This window comes from Atta colombica, unplaced genomic scaffold (genome assembly GCF_001594045.1).
Source record: "Atta colombica isolate Treedump-2 unplaced genomic scaffold, Acol1.0 scaffold35, whole genome shotgun sequence".
Lineage (NCBI taxonomy): Eukaryota > Metazoa > Arthropoda > Insecta > Hymenoptera > Formicidae > Atta > Atta colombica.
This window is the reverse complement of record NW_017259459.1, coordinates 2,098,373-2,112,793: the sequence shown is the minus strand read 5'-3', so window position 1 is coordinate 2,112,793 and position 14,421 is coordinate 2,098,373. Positions and strand designations below refer to the sequence as shown.

Sequence of the window (14,421 nt, the reverse complement as noted above, 5' to 3'; positions counted from 1 at the left end):
TTATATAAATTATATAATAAAAATAAATTTAAAATAAATTAATATTTTTAAAATAAATATTATTCAGTAAGAAATGAGTCGAATTGATGTTGAATCGATATAAATACGATGATTTCAACATCAATTTAATGTTTAATTAATGATCTCTTATTGGTTAATTAACAATTTATTCATAAAGAATAAAATAGATTGTATGTTTCTTAAAATTATATATACCAAAAAAAATGTGTATTAATTATATAAAATATATCATCTGAAAAATAAGCGAAAATTAAAAACTGTATTGTTTGAATGCTCAAAAAGTATTCGTACAAACGAGAAATTTAGCTTCTAAAATCAAGAATACATGCGAAGCTCGTTTGTTTATGTTAAAATAAAATGTATTCATTGTATAAAATTGCTAATTAATGTTTACTTTCTACAAATAAGATTTTTTTTCTAACAAATTTCCTTGTACAAAACTTTTTGCTTTCACCATATATACGAGTAGTACGTGACATATTAAAATATAAAAAGTACATATATTTTGTTTATTCCGAGTTTATTTAAAAAAATTTTTAAATAATTCATCAGATAAATTGAGATATGTTATTACAGCATTGCAACATGTTTGATATGATAAAGATTGTATTTAAAACAAAAACAGACAACTTTAATTGAACTCCGACGAATATGAAATATCTCTAATTCACGTCAGTTTGTATATGGAATATGCAATGCATTTCGCCATTTTCAGTGAATTCTATTCTCTTTTTTCTTCTTTATTGCCGACACGTTGTGCATTTACATACATTCGAAACAATGATATATTATTATTTTGTTAAATAAAACAGAAATAATTCAATAATAGTTAATAAATTAGCAACTTTTAACCTATTTTTTTTTGGAAGTCAATGCATAAAAGACTATATTCTATTCATAATCAATAAATGTCGATTTTTTTAGATAAAAAAATAGAAGAAAATACGGAGGGAAAAGTGACAGAAGAAAACACATGATAAAGGAAAAAAACGGTTTTAATAATTAAACGATATTTTAATTAGTTTTTTTAAACAATCTCTCTCTCATCTACTACTGTCAGGGATAAGACTGAATTTTTATATGTTTCCAACGTTATTGCAGGTTTGGCCTTCAACGTTGTTTTCCCGGCATTCCGGGAATAATAATAAATTTTGGAAGTAAGATGTTCTTTAAAATGTAACCGTATTAAATTAGCAATGTTCATTTCACATATTCAGCTGTTGCCAGAAAATGAAGATTAACGATCAGACACGATTGAGGGACATGTATCTAGTTTCGTAAAAAAACCTGAGAGAAGAAAAGAGAAAAAAGTTGGATAATCCATCTCTTGACCATTTAAAGATCGTTTAAAGATGAAGCATGGGATAAGTCAGTGAACGAGAAAGACGCTATCCGCAACACACTAGTTGCGTGTTTTATCTTATTCGGTCATAGAAAGTTCGGAAAAAAGCGAACATTGTTATAAAGTTAAAAAGTTGCAAAATTACGGAACTACAAAAGCAAACTGATGCATGCAAATTTCTATGTAAATTCAACGTCACATTGCAAAAAGGATTATAAAATTATGAGGCAAACATTAACATGAGATTGCGACGACTTCTACGGAATATTTGACGTAAAACTAAATAGTAATTATACGTAATTATATGCATTTTAATGAACATAATATTTACACAATAGTCGTGACTTAAACGCTGCATCGCTTTCGGATAAAGACGGATATTTTTCACGAGATAATTATCTCAATAAAATCGTGCATACGGGATATAACATGATTGATGATCAGGAACAAGTTCGATTGATAGCCATGATGGGAATATCATAAATGCAAGAGAGAATTGACATTTCGAGGTTGCAAAATCATTGAAATACGAATAAATATCGCAGAAATTGGTGAAACGCATTCGTTAGCGCAAGCGCGCGCCGCAATTTTCGTTCGTGTGTACAAATTATTGATCTTTCAGACACTCAAAAGAATTTATGTTTTTAATTAACCTTTAACCGTATAAAAATCTCACTTGTATTTCACCAATGAAAAATTCTCTCTTGTCTCTATTCAATTTTTACGGATAATAACTGTTTGATATCGAATGTGTAGTCATGTTTCATTTACACATAAAATTTAATAAAAACTATATTACCGGAAAATAATCAAGGTTTATTTATAACAAGTTCTCATTTTTAAAACTGTTAACTTTGACAACAGATTTTATCAATAAAGATCACTGTTGCACAGGCTTCAAGTAATTTAATTTACTGTAGTAGTATTGTCTATTTCAATTGTTCTGCTACTTCGTTTAAAACATTTTTAATACCATTTCGAGTTTCAAAATGTTAATTTATGCTGTTATTTATTAATATCTATTAAAATATTTGGCGTAAGTATAAACGATTATTACAGTAAATCTATTACAGATAACTAATTTGCAAATTTAAAAACTATTGAAATGCAAATATAGAAATATCACGTAGTGATATATGTGCAAAATTATATAGATAATTATAATTCGAGAGTATCACGAGCATCAAAACACTCATCATGAATCTATCAATATTACAACACTTGCAGTTTCCGCCACAGTTCACCGGAAACACAGCAATGTATTTTAAAGAGATAGTGAGCTAAAAAAAAAAAAAAGACAGAAAAAAATGGGAAGAAGTAAGGGACTCAAACGAAGAGTGAGAAGGAGAACAGACGATGAACAGACGCGAACTCTCTATGATGTACATTTATAGCACGGAGCAGACGCAAAATTAACCGCGGCTATTTCCGAACGGCTTGTTCCTGCGCTTTTCTTTTTATACCTTCGTGGAAATCGTTTCGTTTGCTTTTCGAGGCGGACGTATTCCATCGACTCGCACACACTCGACACGAACGTCGTTGATCCTTTTTCCATGCAAAGTCACGAAGCTCGTCATGGTTGCTGCATATCTGACTGTACAAAATGCTTTGCGCACATTTGAAATAAAATATGTATCCGAATGATATAGTAGAACCTTAAAACTTTAAAGGAAAATTTAAATTGTAGAAACTTAGAAAATTGACAATTTTGCGTGAAGAAAACGTAGACTACTAACTTGAAAAATTCTATAGCTTATTTTCTTTGTTTTGAGAAAAAACTTGCACCAAATTGATTATGAAATAATGCATATTAAGAATTGTTACTATGCTATTTTATATTGATTACAAAATTAATTAAAATAGAAAACCGTGTTGTATCAACATGTACAACGTATTTTTCTTGTGCAATATTAATTTTATTCAGAATGATATTATATATAATACTTTTTAAGTAACAAAAGAATTTACTAGATTTTCATAACTTTTTTTGAGCATTACAATAAAAACTAATGGAGCAAATAAAAAATTATAATAATCTAACGTCTGTAATCTCTGTAACATCTAATGAATGCAATTCACATTTATCTTATGAGAAAATCGTTTTATTATAATATCATATATCGCAATCTTATTCGTAAGCAATTAATTAAAGCACGGAAGAAAAAATGTGTAATAAAAAATAAAAGATGATCCAATTAGATTCACATTTGAGATTACAATGTCCACTCATTCTCTTCTCTCTCGTTTGCGCAGCGAGTCGCATCTTGACCTCAATCCCGATTTGCAGTAAAATTAACGCGTGAAACTTGACATCAGCCTAAATTCTTTTTACTTTTTGCATCAATCGATGATCTATTGATTCAATGTCGATCTTAGATAATCTTAATTTACACGAAATGCAACAATGGAATGGAGTGTAACTGGAATAGAATCGTATATTCAGAAATTTTGAGCTATACTGTAGTCAGACTAAAACTATTTTTGTATCTATTTTCTCTGTTGCTTGTCGTTTTAATTATACGTCCCCTTTTGCTCATTTCATTTTAGAAGAATGTAGATTTTTATCACATCCACTGTTTTGATAAAAATGCCAGGTATATTATTCATTTAAAAACTTACATCATATCAGATTATATGCAGCTTTAAAATGACTGTACATCGTATTAAAAAAATAGCTTTGTAAAATCATCTAACATAAGAGAATATTAAATAATTCTCTAATGGAAGCTCCAGCGTCATAGTTAATATCTAATAAAAAATAAATTTATTCAAAACGTTAGAATATTTTTATTATTATAAAATTTAAGATACTTTATTTGGTAATTTATCAAAAACATGGCTACATGTGATATTTAGACATTTGTTCTGTGATATTCCAAACATTATTCAAAGAAATAAGAAAATATCTTTCTGCATTTAATCCGTTTTATTAATTTTCATAAGTAAACAAAATTTACGTATGTAAAAATTATGAAAATTTATCTAAAATGGTAAATAAATTCACTAAAAAATTTTATATAAAATTCAATTATTTAAATACAAATTAAAAAAATTTTTTTCATAATTCAAATAATTAAATTTTCATAATTTCATATTTTTGAAGTTGTATTTTCATATTTTAAGAAAAACCATAATTTTTTAATCACTTTAGTGACATTTGAATATCAATTTCATTTCTTTGTTAAAGTTTGAGAAATTTGTTCTATCAAAAAAAAATAATATTCTTTGCCTATCAAATGATCTGAATATAATTATAGCAATTATTATTCATATTGCATAACGATTTAAATGACCTCATCATCGTGATAAATCTTCCGAACAAGATTTGTCGTAGAACTTTTTGCATAATTGATAATAGAACTGATTTCCGCTTTATTTTGTTTAAACTCACTTTCGCAAATCTTCTTTTTTTACTCAAATCTACTGTATTTATAAAAGTAAACACATAATGCAGGAAAATATTTAAAAATAAATTTAAAAATAAAGTTTACAAAACAATTGGATTGTAAATCAAAAACTTTTTTTGAAACAGTGATAGACATTGTCAAGAGCGGTCCACAAATTATGAGCTAACTTAATTTTGAAATCTATAATTACTAGATACATAGTACAATTGCAAAACAATAAATAGTAATTCAAATTAAGATGTAATTCATAATGTACAATATTGATGTATCAATATAACAACGTGTTAGTGTATTAATATAATCAGTATGGATTATTATTTAATTGCTATAACATGATATTCATCAATTAATACATAATTAAAATTATATAATGCTTTTATAAATCTTAGATATCTAATTACAAAACAGAGATAATAAATAGTAATAAATAGTAATGTGTCTTAGATTGTGAAATAAATTACAGAATACAACCGTACTATGCACATGGGCATAATAAGCTATTATAATGCCATTATATATCTGAGCTATAATGTGAACGTAATTCATATGCATGCACGGTTTATCACTCTAAACACTATTATAATTCGAGTTTAAAATATATTCGCAAATGTACTCGAAAATGCAGGAACATAATATGTGTTCTCTTATTATAAATCATATTCTCATTATAGAATTTATATCAATCATAGAATAATTTATATCGACAATTGAATGAAAGAATGGTGATCAAGTTATATATATATATATATATATATATATACGGTGATAAGCGAGAACAAATTCATTGACATGCTAGCTACAGAATTCGATAAATGTATACTATTACATAGAGAAAATGTATACTATTACATAGAGAAAATAATTGTGTGCGAGCGCCATGATTAAATTATTAATTAAATTGCGGAAGCGTTAATAATAAAGGTAATCAATTGGAGAATATTAATAAAATACATTTTCGTATGTATAATAAATAATGAAAACAAATTGTTTTTCTTGAAACACGTTTTACTTTAAGAAAAAAATTCTTTCTCTTACTGATTGCGAGAGAAATTGCGTATATCTGAAAAGCTGAATAATTATTCTAAAGGGAAAACTAAAAGAGAAAAATCAGAAGTTGAAGAGACGCTTACGAGAAACACAGCCAAAAGCCAACCCGTCAATTTGTCTCTATTTTATTTATCTTTCTTAATACTAATTGGTATTCATCGGTCCAATTTTTTCAATTACATAAAAAATATTTGTTATAAACAATTTTTTACAACCTTACATAATTTTAAATCACATAATTTTATGCCTTGCATTTTAATTCTTAAAATAAACAAAATTTAATTATATTAACTTTTCAAAGATATATTAATTTAAAACATTAGTGATCCGTTAATATTAATTAAAGAAATTTTAGAACAACTATCAGTTAGGATTAAAAATTCTAATTTATTCATATTATTGCACTTTTACGGTGATTATTTGCCAATATATTGAGATCAAATTATATACATTTTATTTATTTTTTTTAGAAAAATCTTGCTTATAGTTTACATAAAAAATTGCAAAGTAAATAAATCTTAGATGTTTTTCATCGACATCAACCGTGATTGCAAAAAATCAAAACGAGGAAAAAATAATGCAATAGAAGGATTCATCGCGTTGCAAGAGAAATGTGCAAAAAAAACGATTAAAATTGTTAATTTAAAATGGGGCATATCAGAAAAATCAACATTTATTCTTAGTTTCTTAGCATTTAGCACGAATCACTGTGTCTTGTTCTCAGAACCTACTCTTCATGACGAGAAGAAATATTGTCCATTTATACGTTTCATTAATTTAAGAATTGTACAATTTCATCAACATTAAAAATTTTTTCCCTAATGATAAAGTAAAGTTATATTATCGTCATAATACAGTATTTTCGCCGCGTGTTTTATATTCTAATTGTTGTCATTTGACAACAATATGTAAAAAGTTTCTCGCAGGAAGTGTTACGAGAGTTACATCAGGACTCATCACACTATCATTTTGAAACCACTATCTCCGCGAAAGCCACTTGCCTGCGCGCAGACATAAATAGAAAATTCCATTACATTGGGACATAAAAAAAAGCACGAGAGAGAAAGAGAGAAAAGGAAGGAAGAGAGAGAATAGAGGGCGCGGATTTTTTCTACCACGCGAGCATATCCCATTGTTTGATAGCTCGCACGAATATCGATCGTAATAGCGCCGGATGACGTCGCCGAACGAGGATTGAATGTGTCAAACTGGAACAAAGCCTCGCCCGTCTCGCTTATCATACTTTAACACCAATGAAAGACTCGCGATGAAGTTTTTCAATGAAAAGCAGATGCTGCGAGGAGATATCAGCTCGAGAAATTTTGCATAATTAATTATGATTTATAAAGCAAAAATTAAACAGGATTTGCAACAAGCAAACATTTTTCGTAAAAAAGATAAGTATAAAAGTTGATTTGAGTAACATCATCTACTTCAATTATTTGATGTAAGACATGAGATATAAGAGATAATATATACATAGTTACAATTTAATAAGCAAAATTTGTTTCTTTGATCAACGATTATTCAATAAAGATCGAAAATATAATTACATTGTAGTAAAATTAATGAAATTAATGTTAATATTATAAAAATAATCGATTTATATTTTATATTTCATTATATTTTCTATATTTTATAATTGTGGATGAAAAAAAATATGATAATTAAAATCAATGACATGTAAAAAATAAGAAAGTTATCTCACATCTGTTTTAACAAGTGAGAACAGACAATTGACAGAACAACGATCATTCACATTGTTATCAAGACGATATACTATCGTCAATTCCAGATTTGTACGAATTTTGCACTACACGAGATATCACTTCAATAATCAATATCAGATGATGTTTTTATTTGTAAAACAATACGCACGCTTCAAAGTTTTTACGTGATGAAAGATTTAAAGTTTTAAATAATGAAGATATATGAAGTGATTAATGATAAAATTTTTTTATAAAAAAAATATAATCTATAAAATCAAAATTTAATTAGATAAATTATCTGAATTAATGTTTAATTTTTGGAATTTTATTTTATAACTGAGTTATTAAGCTATTTGATATTAAAGAACTGTTTAATATTAAAAAAGAATGCGAAAAATGAAGTAGAGCAATGAAATATTTGCTGAGGAAATATTTATATTAATTTATACAAAGATTCGGTTGTAAAATATTTACCAAGTAATTCAATAAAGTCTCGTATATTAGATTTACGATATTTTAGAAGAATTTATCTTTGACATCGACGCAATTTACAGCAAATTACATTACTGAAAACTTATGCTACTAAAAAATTTAATTATATTGTTTTTTTATCTATTTACATTTAAATTATATTCGTTTTATAATAATTTAACTTTTAAATAGTACAATAATGAATATTATTTTATTTAACTAACAAACATATTTCATTCAAACACGTTATATTTTCTTTTTTTTTTTTTACTTTGTATTATATGTATATTTTTTCATTTTTTTCTGCTATTCTTTCTATTCCATATTTAATTTTAAATATTATGTTAATATTAAAATAATAACCGATTTATATTCATTAGATTTTCTATATTTTATAATCATGGATAAAAAATCAAAGTTATTATATAAAATGGAAAAGAGAAAAGATTATATGTATAATCACGGGGTATTCTTTTTTCTGTCAAGCAGATTAATATTATTTTATTTGATTTCGTTCCAAGATATGACTTAAGCATCGCTCAATTGTAATCAATTCATTCAAAGAATTGTGCGTATTCCAAAGAGTTTATAGAATTTAGGAAGCCGGAAATTATGCGCTGCTCAGGCGGAGTCTGACGCCGTCTTTCCACATCGAGTACAATCGAAATACACACTAGAGACCGTCGTGTAAACTCACGCGATATAACGGAACAATCGAAATGTAAACTGTTGAAAGTTGCCGTAAAGATTATTTGCCTATAGAATCAATTAAGAAATGTCCAATGATTTCCTTTCTATAATCGTTTCTATGTGAATTCACATTTATATGATAACAATAAAACATTCCACCGAGAAATTTTATCTTCCCAAACGAGATTATGTTTATAAATTTCTTATTGTATTGTGCTTTTACTCATTAAAGGCTTATATGTATTTGTCAGAAATCTAACCATACTAAACTCATCATTGAATATGGCATATGTTTACATATTTTTTTTTATTTGAACCTCGATTTTTCCTTATCAAAAATTTTGTTAAAGAAGAATATAAAATATCTTTTATATTTTTTCAATGATTAATTTTATCTTTTCTAATAATGAACGTTTAGATACTTACATCAAAATAAAATTTATTTAATTCTAACAATAAAAGAATAATAATAATAGTAAAGTTACTCCTCTTTTAGGCTTAAAATCGCGTTTTTTTAATGATTTTTACAATAAACCTTATTGTAAAATTATACTATAATGTCTTATACTATATGTATAGTTGTAGGAGACTCACCTCTCTGTCTATCGTAGGCGTTTATACACTCGCTGGTCATAAACTGACTGATTAGGGCAGTTTTTCCAACTCCTCTTGTACCTAACATAGCAACATTATGTGAAGCTACTTCCTTGGGCGGCAATCGCCGTTCCTCATTTTGCTGATCGGCAGGCGCTAAAGAATTCGATCTCGATCTTCTTCTTCTAAAGGAATCTCCTCTATTGACAACACCTACCAAACATAAAGCAATCGTTAAACATTATATAGATAAAAAAATATGCAATTGTAATTAAATTTTCACATTTATATATAGAGAAAAAGCTCCAAATAATTATCATACAATAACTTAATACAAAGATTTACATAAAAATTAATTAATGATTAATAAAAGAAATAAAATAATATATAATCATGATTATTTGTTCTTAATTTTTGTTCGATTATGTTTGCAAAAGGCATATTTTAATAATATAAATAATACAAAAACGAAGTTATATACGTGTAATTATTATTCTTTTGAAAGTCAAAAGTAAAATGAATAAAATAAAAACCCGATAACAAATAAACAACAACAATTTTTTTTGTATATATACTTTATTTCGTTTATTTCAAATATATTTTACTTTGTTGCCAAAGATAGCCATTATAAATCATCAACTTCTTTTTTTATATAAATTCTAACTCATTGTGTTCCTTTCTCTATATTTCGTAATCTTCTTTTACTTTAATGTATATGTTAATATTTAGTTCGTTTATATATTGATCGAATACACCTTTGCACATTCACGTGGTTTCCGGTGTCCAAAACACATTATATATTCTAAACACCAATGCGCCCTTTACAGAGCGTTGACCTCGATTTATCTCGCTAATACCACACTCTACGTGGGCATCATTCTAATATATGCTTGGGATTGATGGAAGAAATGAGCATAGGTGGAATGGTCGAAATTCTCAACAGAGAATTTCATCTCACAGTTAATAACGCAATTCTTGTGAAATATGAAATAAATTTCACGACTTTTGAAAGGATAATAGTTACACGTACATTACTCGACTTATATATTATTGGATATACTTTTTGTAAACGTACTCGATACAATAAAAAACAAATAAAGATTAAAGAAACTACAATTTGTATTGTTTATTATTATTATACAATCATATATATATTATTTGCAGAATATTTTATAACACATATTTATAAAACATACTATATAGAAAGCATATTTAATATGATTCATGTCTATTGTTAAAAACAGATTTATGTTTACAATTCATTGAAATCTATCTTGAAATATTTAAATTCATCATCACGTAAGCCTTCTATTGACACAATAAATAAAAATTAATACTTTATTATTTTTATTTAATTACATTTATTATAAAAATTATTTGCTATTTAATCAAAAAATAGAAAGAATTTATTGATTATTTTTATATTTTCTGGAATTAGTTTTTCTGAAAATCTATTAATTGTGTCTTAATAATTAAATACATTTAGAAATTTAATGTAACGTACGCAAAGTTCCGAACTTATACACAGATCAACTGTTTCTAAGTAATTTATAGTTTGTACATTTGCATTTGAAAATGAATGGCAACGTCATTTGAGTAATGAATTTACAGGGTCATTCTTAAAACTATTATCGATAAATGTAATTTAACATGAAAATTAAATCGATATGTATTCGAATTTGTAAATACTCCTTAGGCAAAAGTAAACTTTGGCTATTGAACACGCTTCGTGCTAATGCATTTGCTTTGCATTAGTAATTGCACGTCAGGTTGAACTAGCTAACAAAACAAAAGTTGCACACCTGTGTACAGTGGTTGTTTTCTATATATTAAACATGAACGCATACACACGCATATAAGGTATTGATTTATTTTAAATAAAATGCTACTTATTCTCTGAGAAATTAGATTTAAATAATTAAAAAATTAAAAATATAAAAAAAATGAGGAGAATAAAAAATGAAAGAATAATAATTATATGTATATGTAAAATAGTACAAAAAATTATTTATTTTTACTGAATCTAATTTTATTAGATTTTGCATTTCATTTTTATAAAATAAAAGATTTAAGAATAAAAAAACACAGATCTAACATGAAAATTTCAGGAATATTCAAAAGTTCATAGACCTCAGATGATTCATGAATCCATTTTATCTGTGAGGTGATTCATACATCAGTTTTGTATCATATGTACAAGATGACTCAAATCCAAGTCTCGCGTCTGACGAAATTACGTGTTGAAGCGAAATATTCTGAAATTCTGATTGCTGTTTCTATGTTAAAGTCATTTTAATTTATCTTGTTGTTTTCATGTTTATTTAAATTCTTAATATTATTTTATTTCTATAATATACATGTATATAATTGCACACTGAATTAAAATTGTTACAGAATTTTTTTATTTTCATTGATTTTGCGTAGTATTTATATTTTTTTATTAAGTCTAACATTAAGATCAATTATTAAAAGTAACATAATTGTGTATATATTTTTTTTAATTCATCCATTCTCTCTCTCTCTCTCTCTCTCAATCCTTAAAAAAAATTGTTTGCAGGTGTTTCTCAGCAAACAAATATGTTTCATATTAAATTCGTTTTATTGCTATTAAAACTTAATAAATATCAATAAGAATTATTTTTGCTATTGTACCCTCAATCTTTAAGAAACAAAGTTAGATTGTCGAATCAATCCTGCCAAAAAGTTCACAGGCATCTGTTATAAAGATCACAATACGCGTGTAAAATTCCTACTTGATATCATATGTCCGTATTCGCGTGTTCATGTGCACGTGTATACGCCGATGTCAACGTGCGGCTGTCATCCGTTAGGAGAACAACGCACGTCCTGTTCAGCGACTCAGAACACCGATATCCCATCCGTTCGTCTGTCCGTTCCTTCCCTTTGTCTCATACCTTTGTTAGCGCAAAGTTTAGTCCGACATGTGCTACTTGTGGCGTATACTTGTATGTATGAATGAATGAAAGAGATAGAATCGATCGTGCTAGAGAGAGAGAGAGAGAGAGAGAGAGAGAGAGAGAGAGAGAAAGAGAAGAGAAACAGAGAGAAAATTGGACAGCGTCAGATAACTCGTAGGGACAATCCGATTTCCGTTCCGACTTCGTTAAATCCGGAAAAATTTCGTATCACATTCGAACGATAGTTGAACGATAATCGAACGTTAGATGATACGACAGCAATATAGGCATCATTAACTATTTTTATCGATGGCAGCAATGCTGCAGTACGATTTGGATGAAAAAACTCATGTAGTATGTGATACATGACATGATATTGAATTATTATTAAATATAAAATAATACAAGAAGACTTTTTTTATACAAATAATAAAATATTTTAAACAAATGCCAACTTTGAAAAATTATTCTAGATATTTTCTGATATTAATGATAATAAAGCTTTTGATGTCATTTATCATGATAAATGTTATCCGAAAAGATTTAAAAAATATGATTTCTAAGTAAAATGCCATTTATTAACTGTAACATGATTTTCCGTAATCCAATTATAGAAATGTATGAAATATTTTATTGCACACGTAGCTTTGATAAACATATATCGTTATTTATGTGATATATAATCGGATTGAAAATAGGTGTCGATTGCAATACACCATTGATTACTACAAGGTAATGTCAGCTGACAGGAACATGCTGCAGGTCACTGCGGGACCGTTATTTTCCACGTGCTTTTGATAAAAATATCATGCAGCGCTCGACTGAGCTGCTACGATATATCGGTGCAAGCTTTTGCAAAAGTAAGTTATTTCCCAGTGAAAAATGGGAAAGCGTCCTGCTTTAACTGTGCGTTCGTTCGCGCGCTGCTTGGTTTTCTGACGAACAAATATCTGGCACGACAAACACGATACAGGTGCACCGATTTGACCATCGAATAGGTGAAGTAAATTCTATTAATAAAAGTTTAAACGTTCAACGTACGATCGGCTGCCAAATCGTTTTGCGCGTATTTAGACATGATATTTCCGCAGTAGAAATGATTTGCGAGGAGATGATTTCATGATACGATTAAATCATCATCTTTTTTATCACCATTTGATGTTATTACAATATACAGCTAAGTTTTTGTGTAGATGTAAATGTGTGTCTACAACCTGCTTTTGAATTGTAATGTTCATTAATTCAAAATGTGTAAAGGCGATTTGTAAGCATCTCTTAGATTTTGATATTGTTTTTATTAAATAATTTTACGATAAATTAAGTAGAAAACCCTGTGTCAGATTTTAGAAATAGAATAACTATAGATTAATATCACTATATTGCTACATTTATTAATCCATAATGTATACAATACATTTAAAATAGCTTCGCAGTTTAAAAGCGTTGGAGAATTTTTAGATTTAAAATGGAGCTCAATATATATGTGTATACACATACACACACACACACACACACACAATATATATATAAATAGCATGAATTTTTATATCTTAAAATTTTTCGTTTAAGAACAACTTCCGCTTTCATATACATTTTTTTTATATTTCAAGATATCAGTATCTGAATCAAATATATTCAGAACAACTAGAAACAAAATTTTGCGAGAGAAATTCTTTAGAAATTCAAGGATAATGTAGATGAAAAATGATAAAATAGTAATATATAATCAGTACAATTTTATTTATATAAAAATCCATGTCACTTTGATATTTTGGCTATATTTAAACATCATATGATACGTTCTAAAAACTTCTGATGACACATATTTGGCAGTCATCAGAGATGATAATCGAAACACTGACCATCTCGTTGTCGTCATCTCTGCCGTCGCCTACTCATTTTTTCCTCTGATGGGTTATCGGCCTGAAAGTCAGTTTTATGGCAGATGAAGCGTGTTATGGAAAGCGCACCGTTGTACTTTTACACACTCCCGTGCTCACAAAATCGAATTATATTCCGATCGATATACAGCAAAGTCAATAGAAAGAAAGAATGAAGATATTGTTCCCACCTTTTTTATACATAGCGATATACATATCGCTACTTTTCGTTTAAACATCATAATCAAAAGATTAAAATAAAAACGCAGAGCATAGCGTTTTTGCTTCACATAAAATTATTATTCAATAAGATGTAATCGTAGATTACATGAAATATTATTA

The 14,421-nt window shown here is 27.4% G+C and overlaps 1 protein-coding gene across 4 annotated transcripts in view; it reads right to left on the bottom strand.

Moving 5' to 3' along the window:
* LOC108690758 (GTP-binding protein RAD) overlaps positions 1-14,421 on the bottom strand; it is a 37,899-nt gene that overhangs the window by 3,539 nt on the left and 19,939 nt on the right. For all 4 annotated transcript variants that reach the window (XR_001931910.1, XM_018198211.1, XM_018198212.1 and 1 more), the window contains exon 4: positions 9,282-9,494. Coding sequence is in view for 3 of the 4 variants with exons in the window: in XM_018198211.1 (XP_018053700.1) it covers positions 9,282-9,494 (213 nt within the window). In the remaining variant the exon portion in view is untranslated. The remainder of the gene's footprint in view (positions 1-9,281; positions 9,495-14,421) is intronic.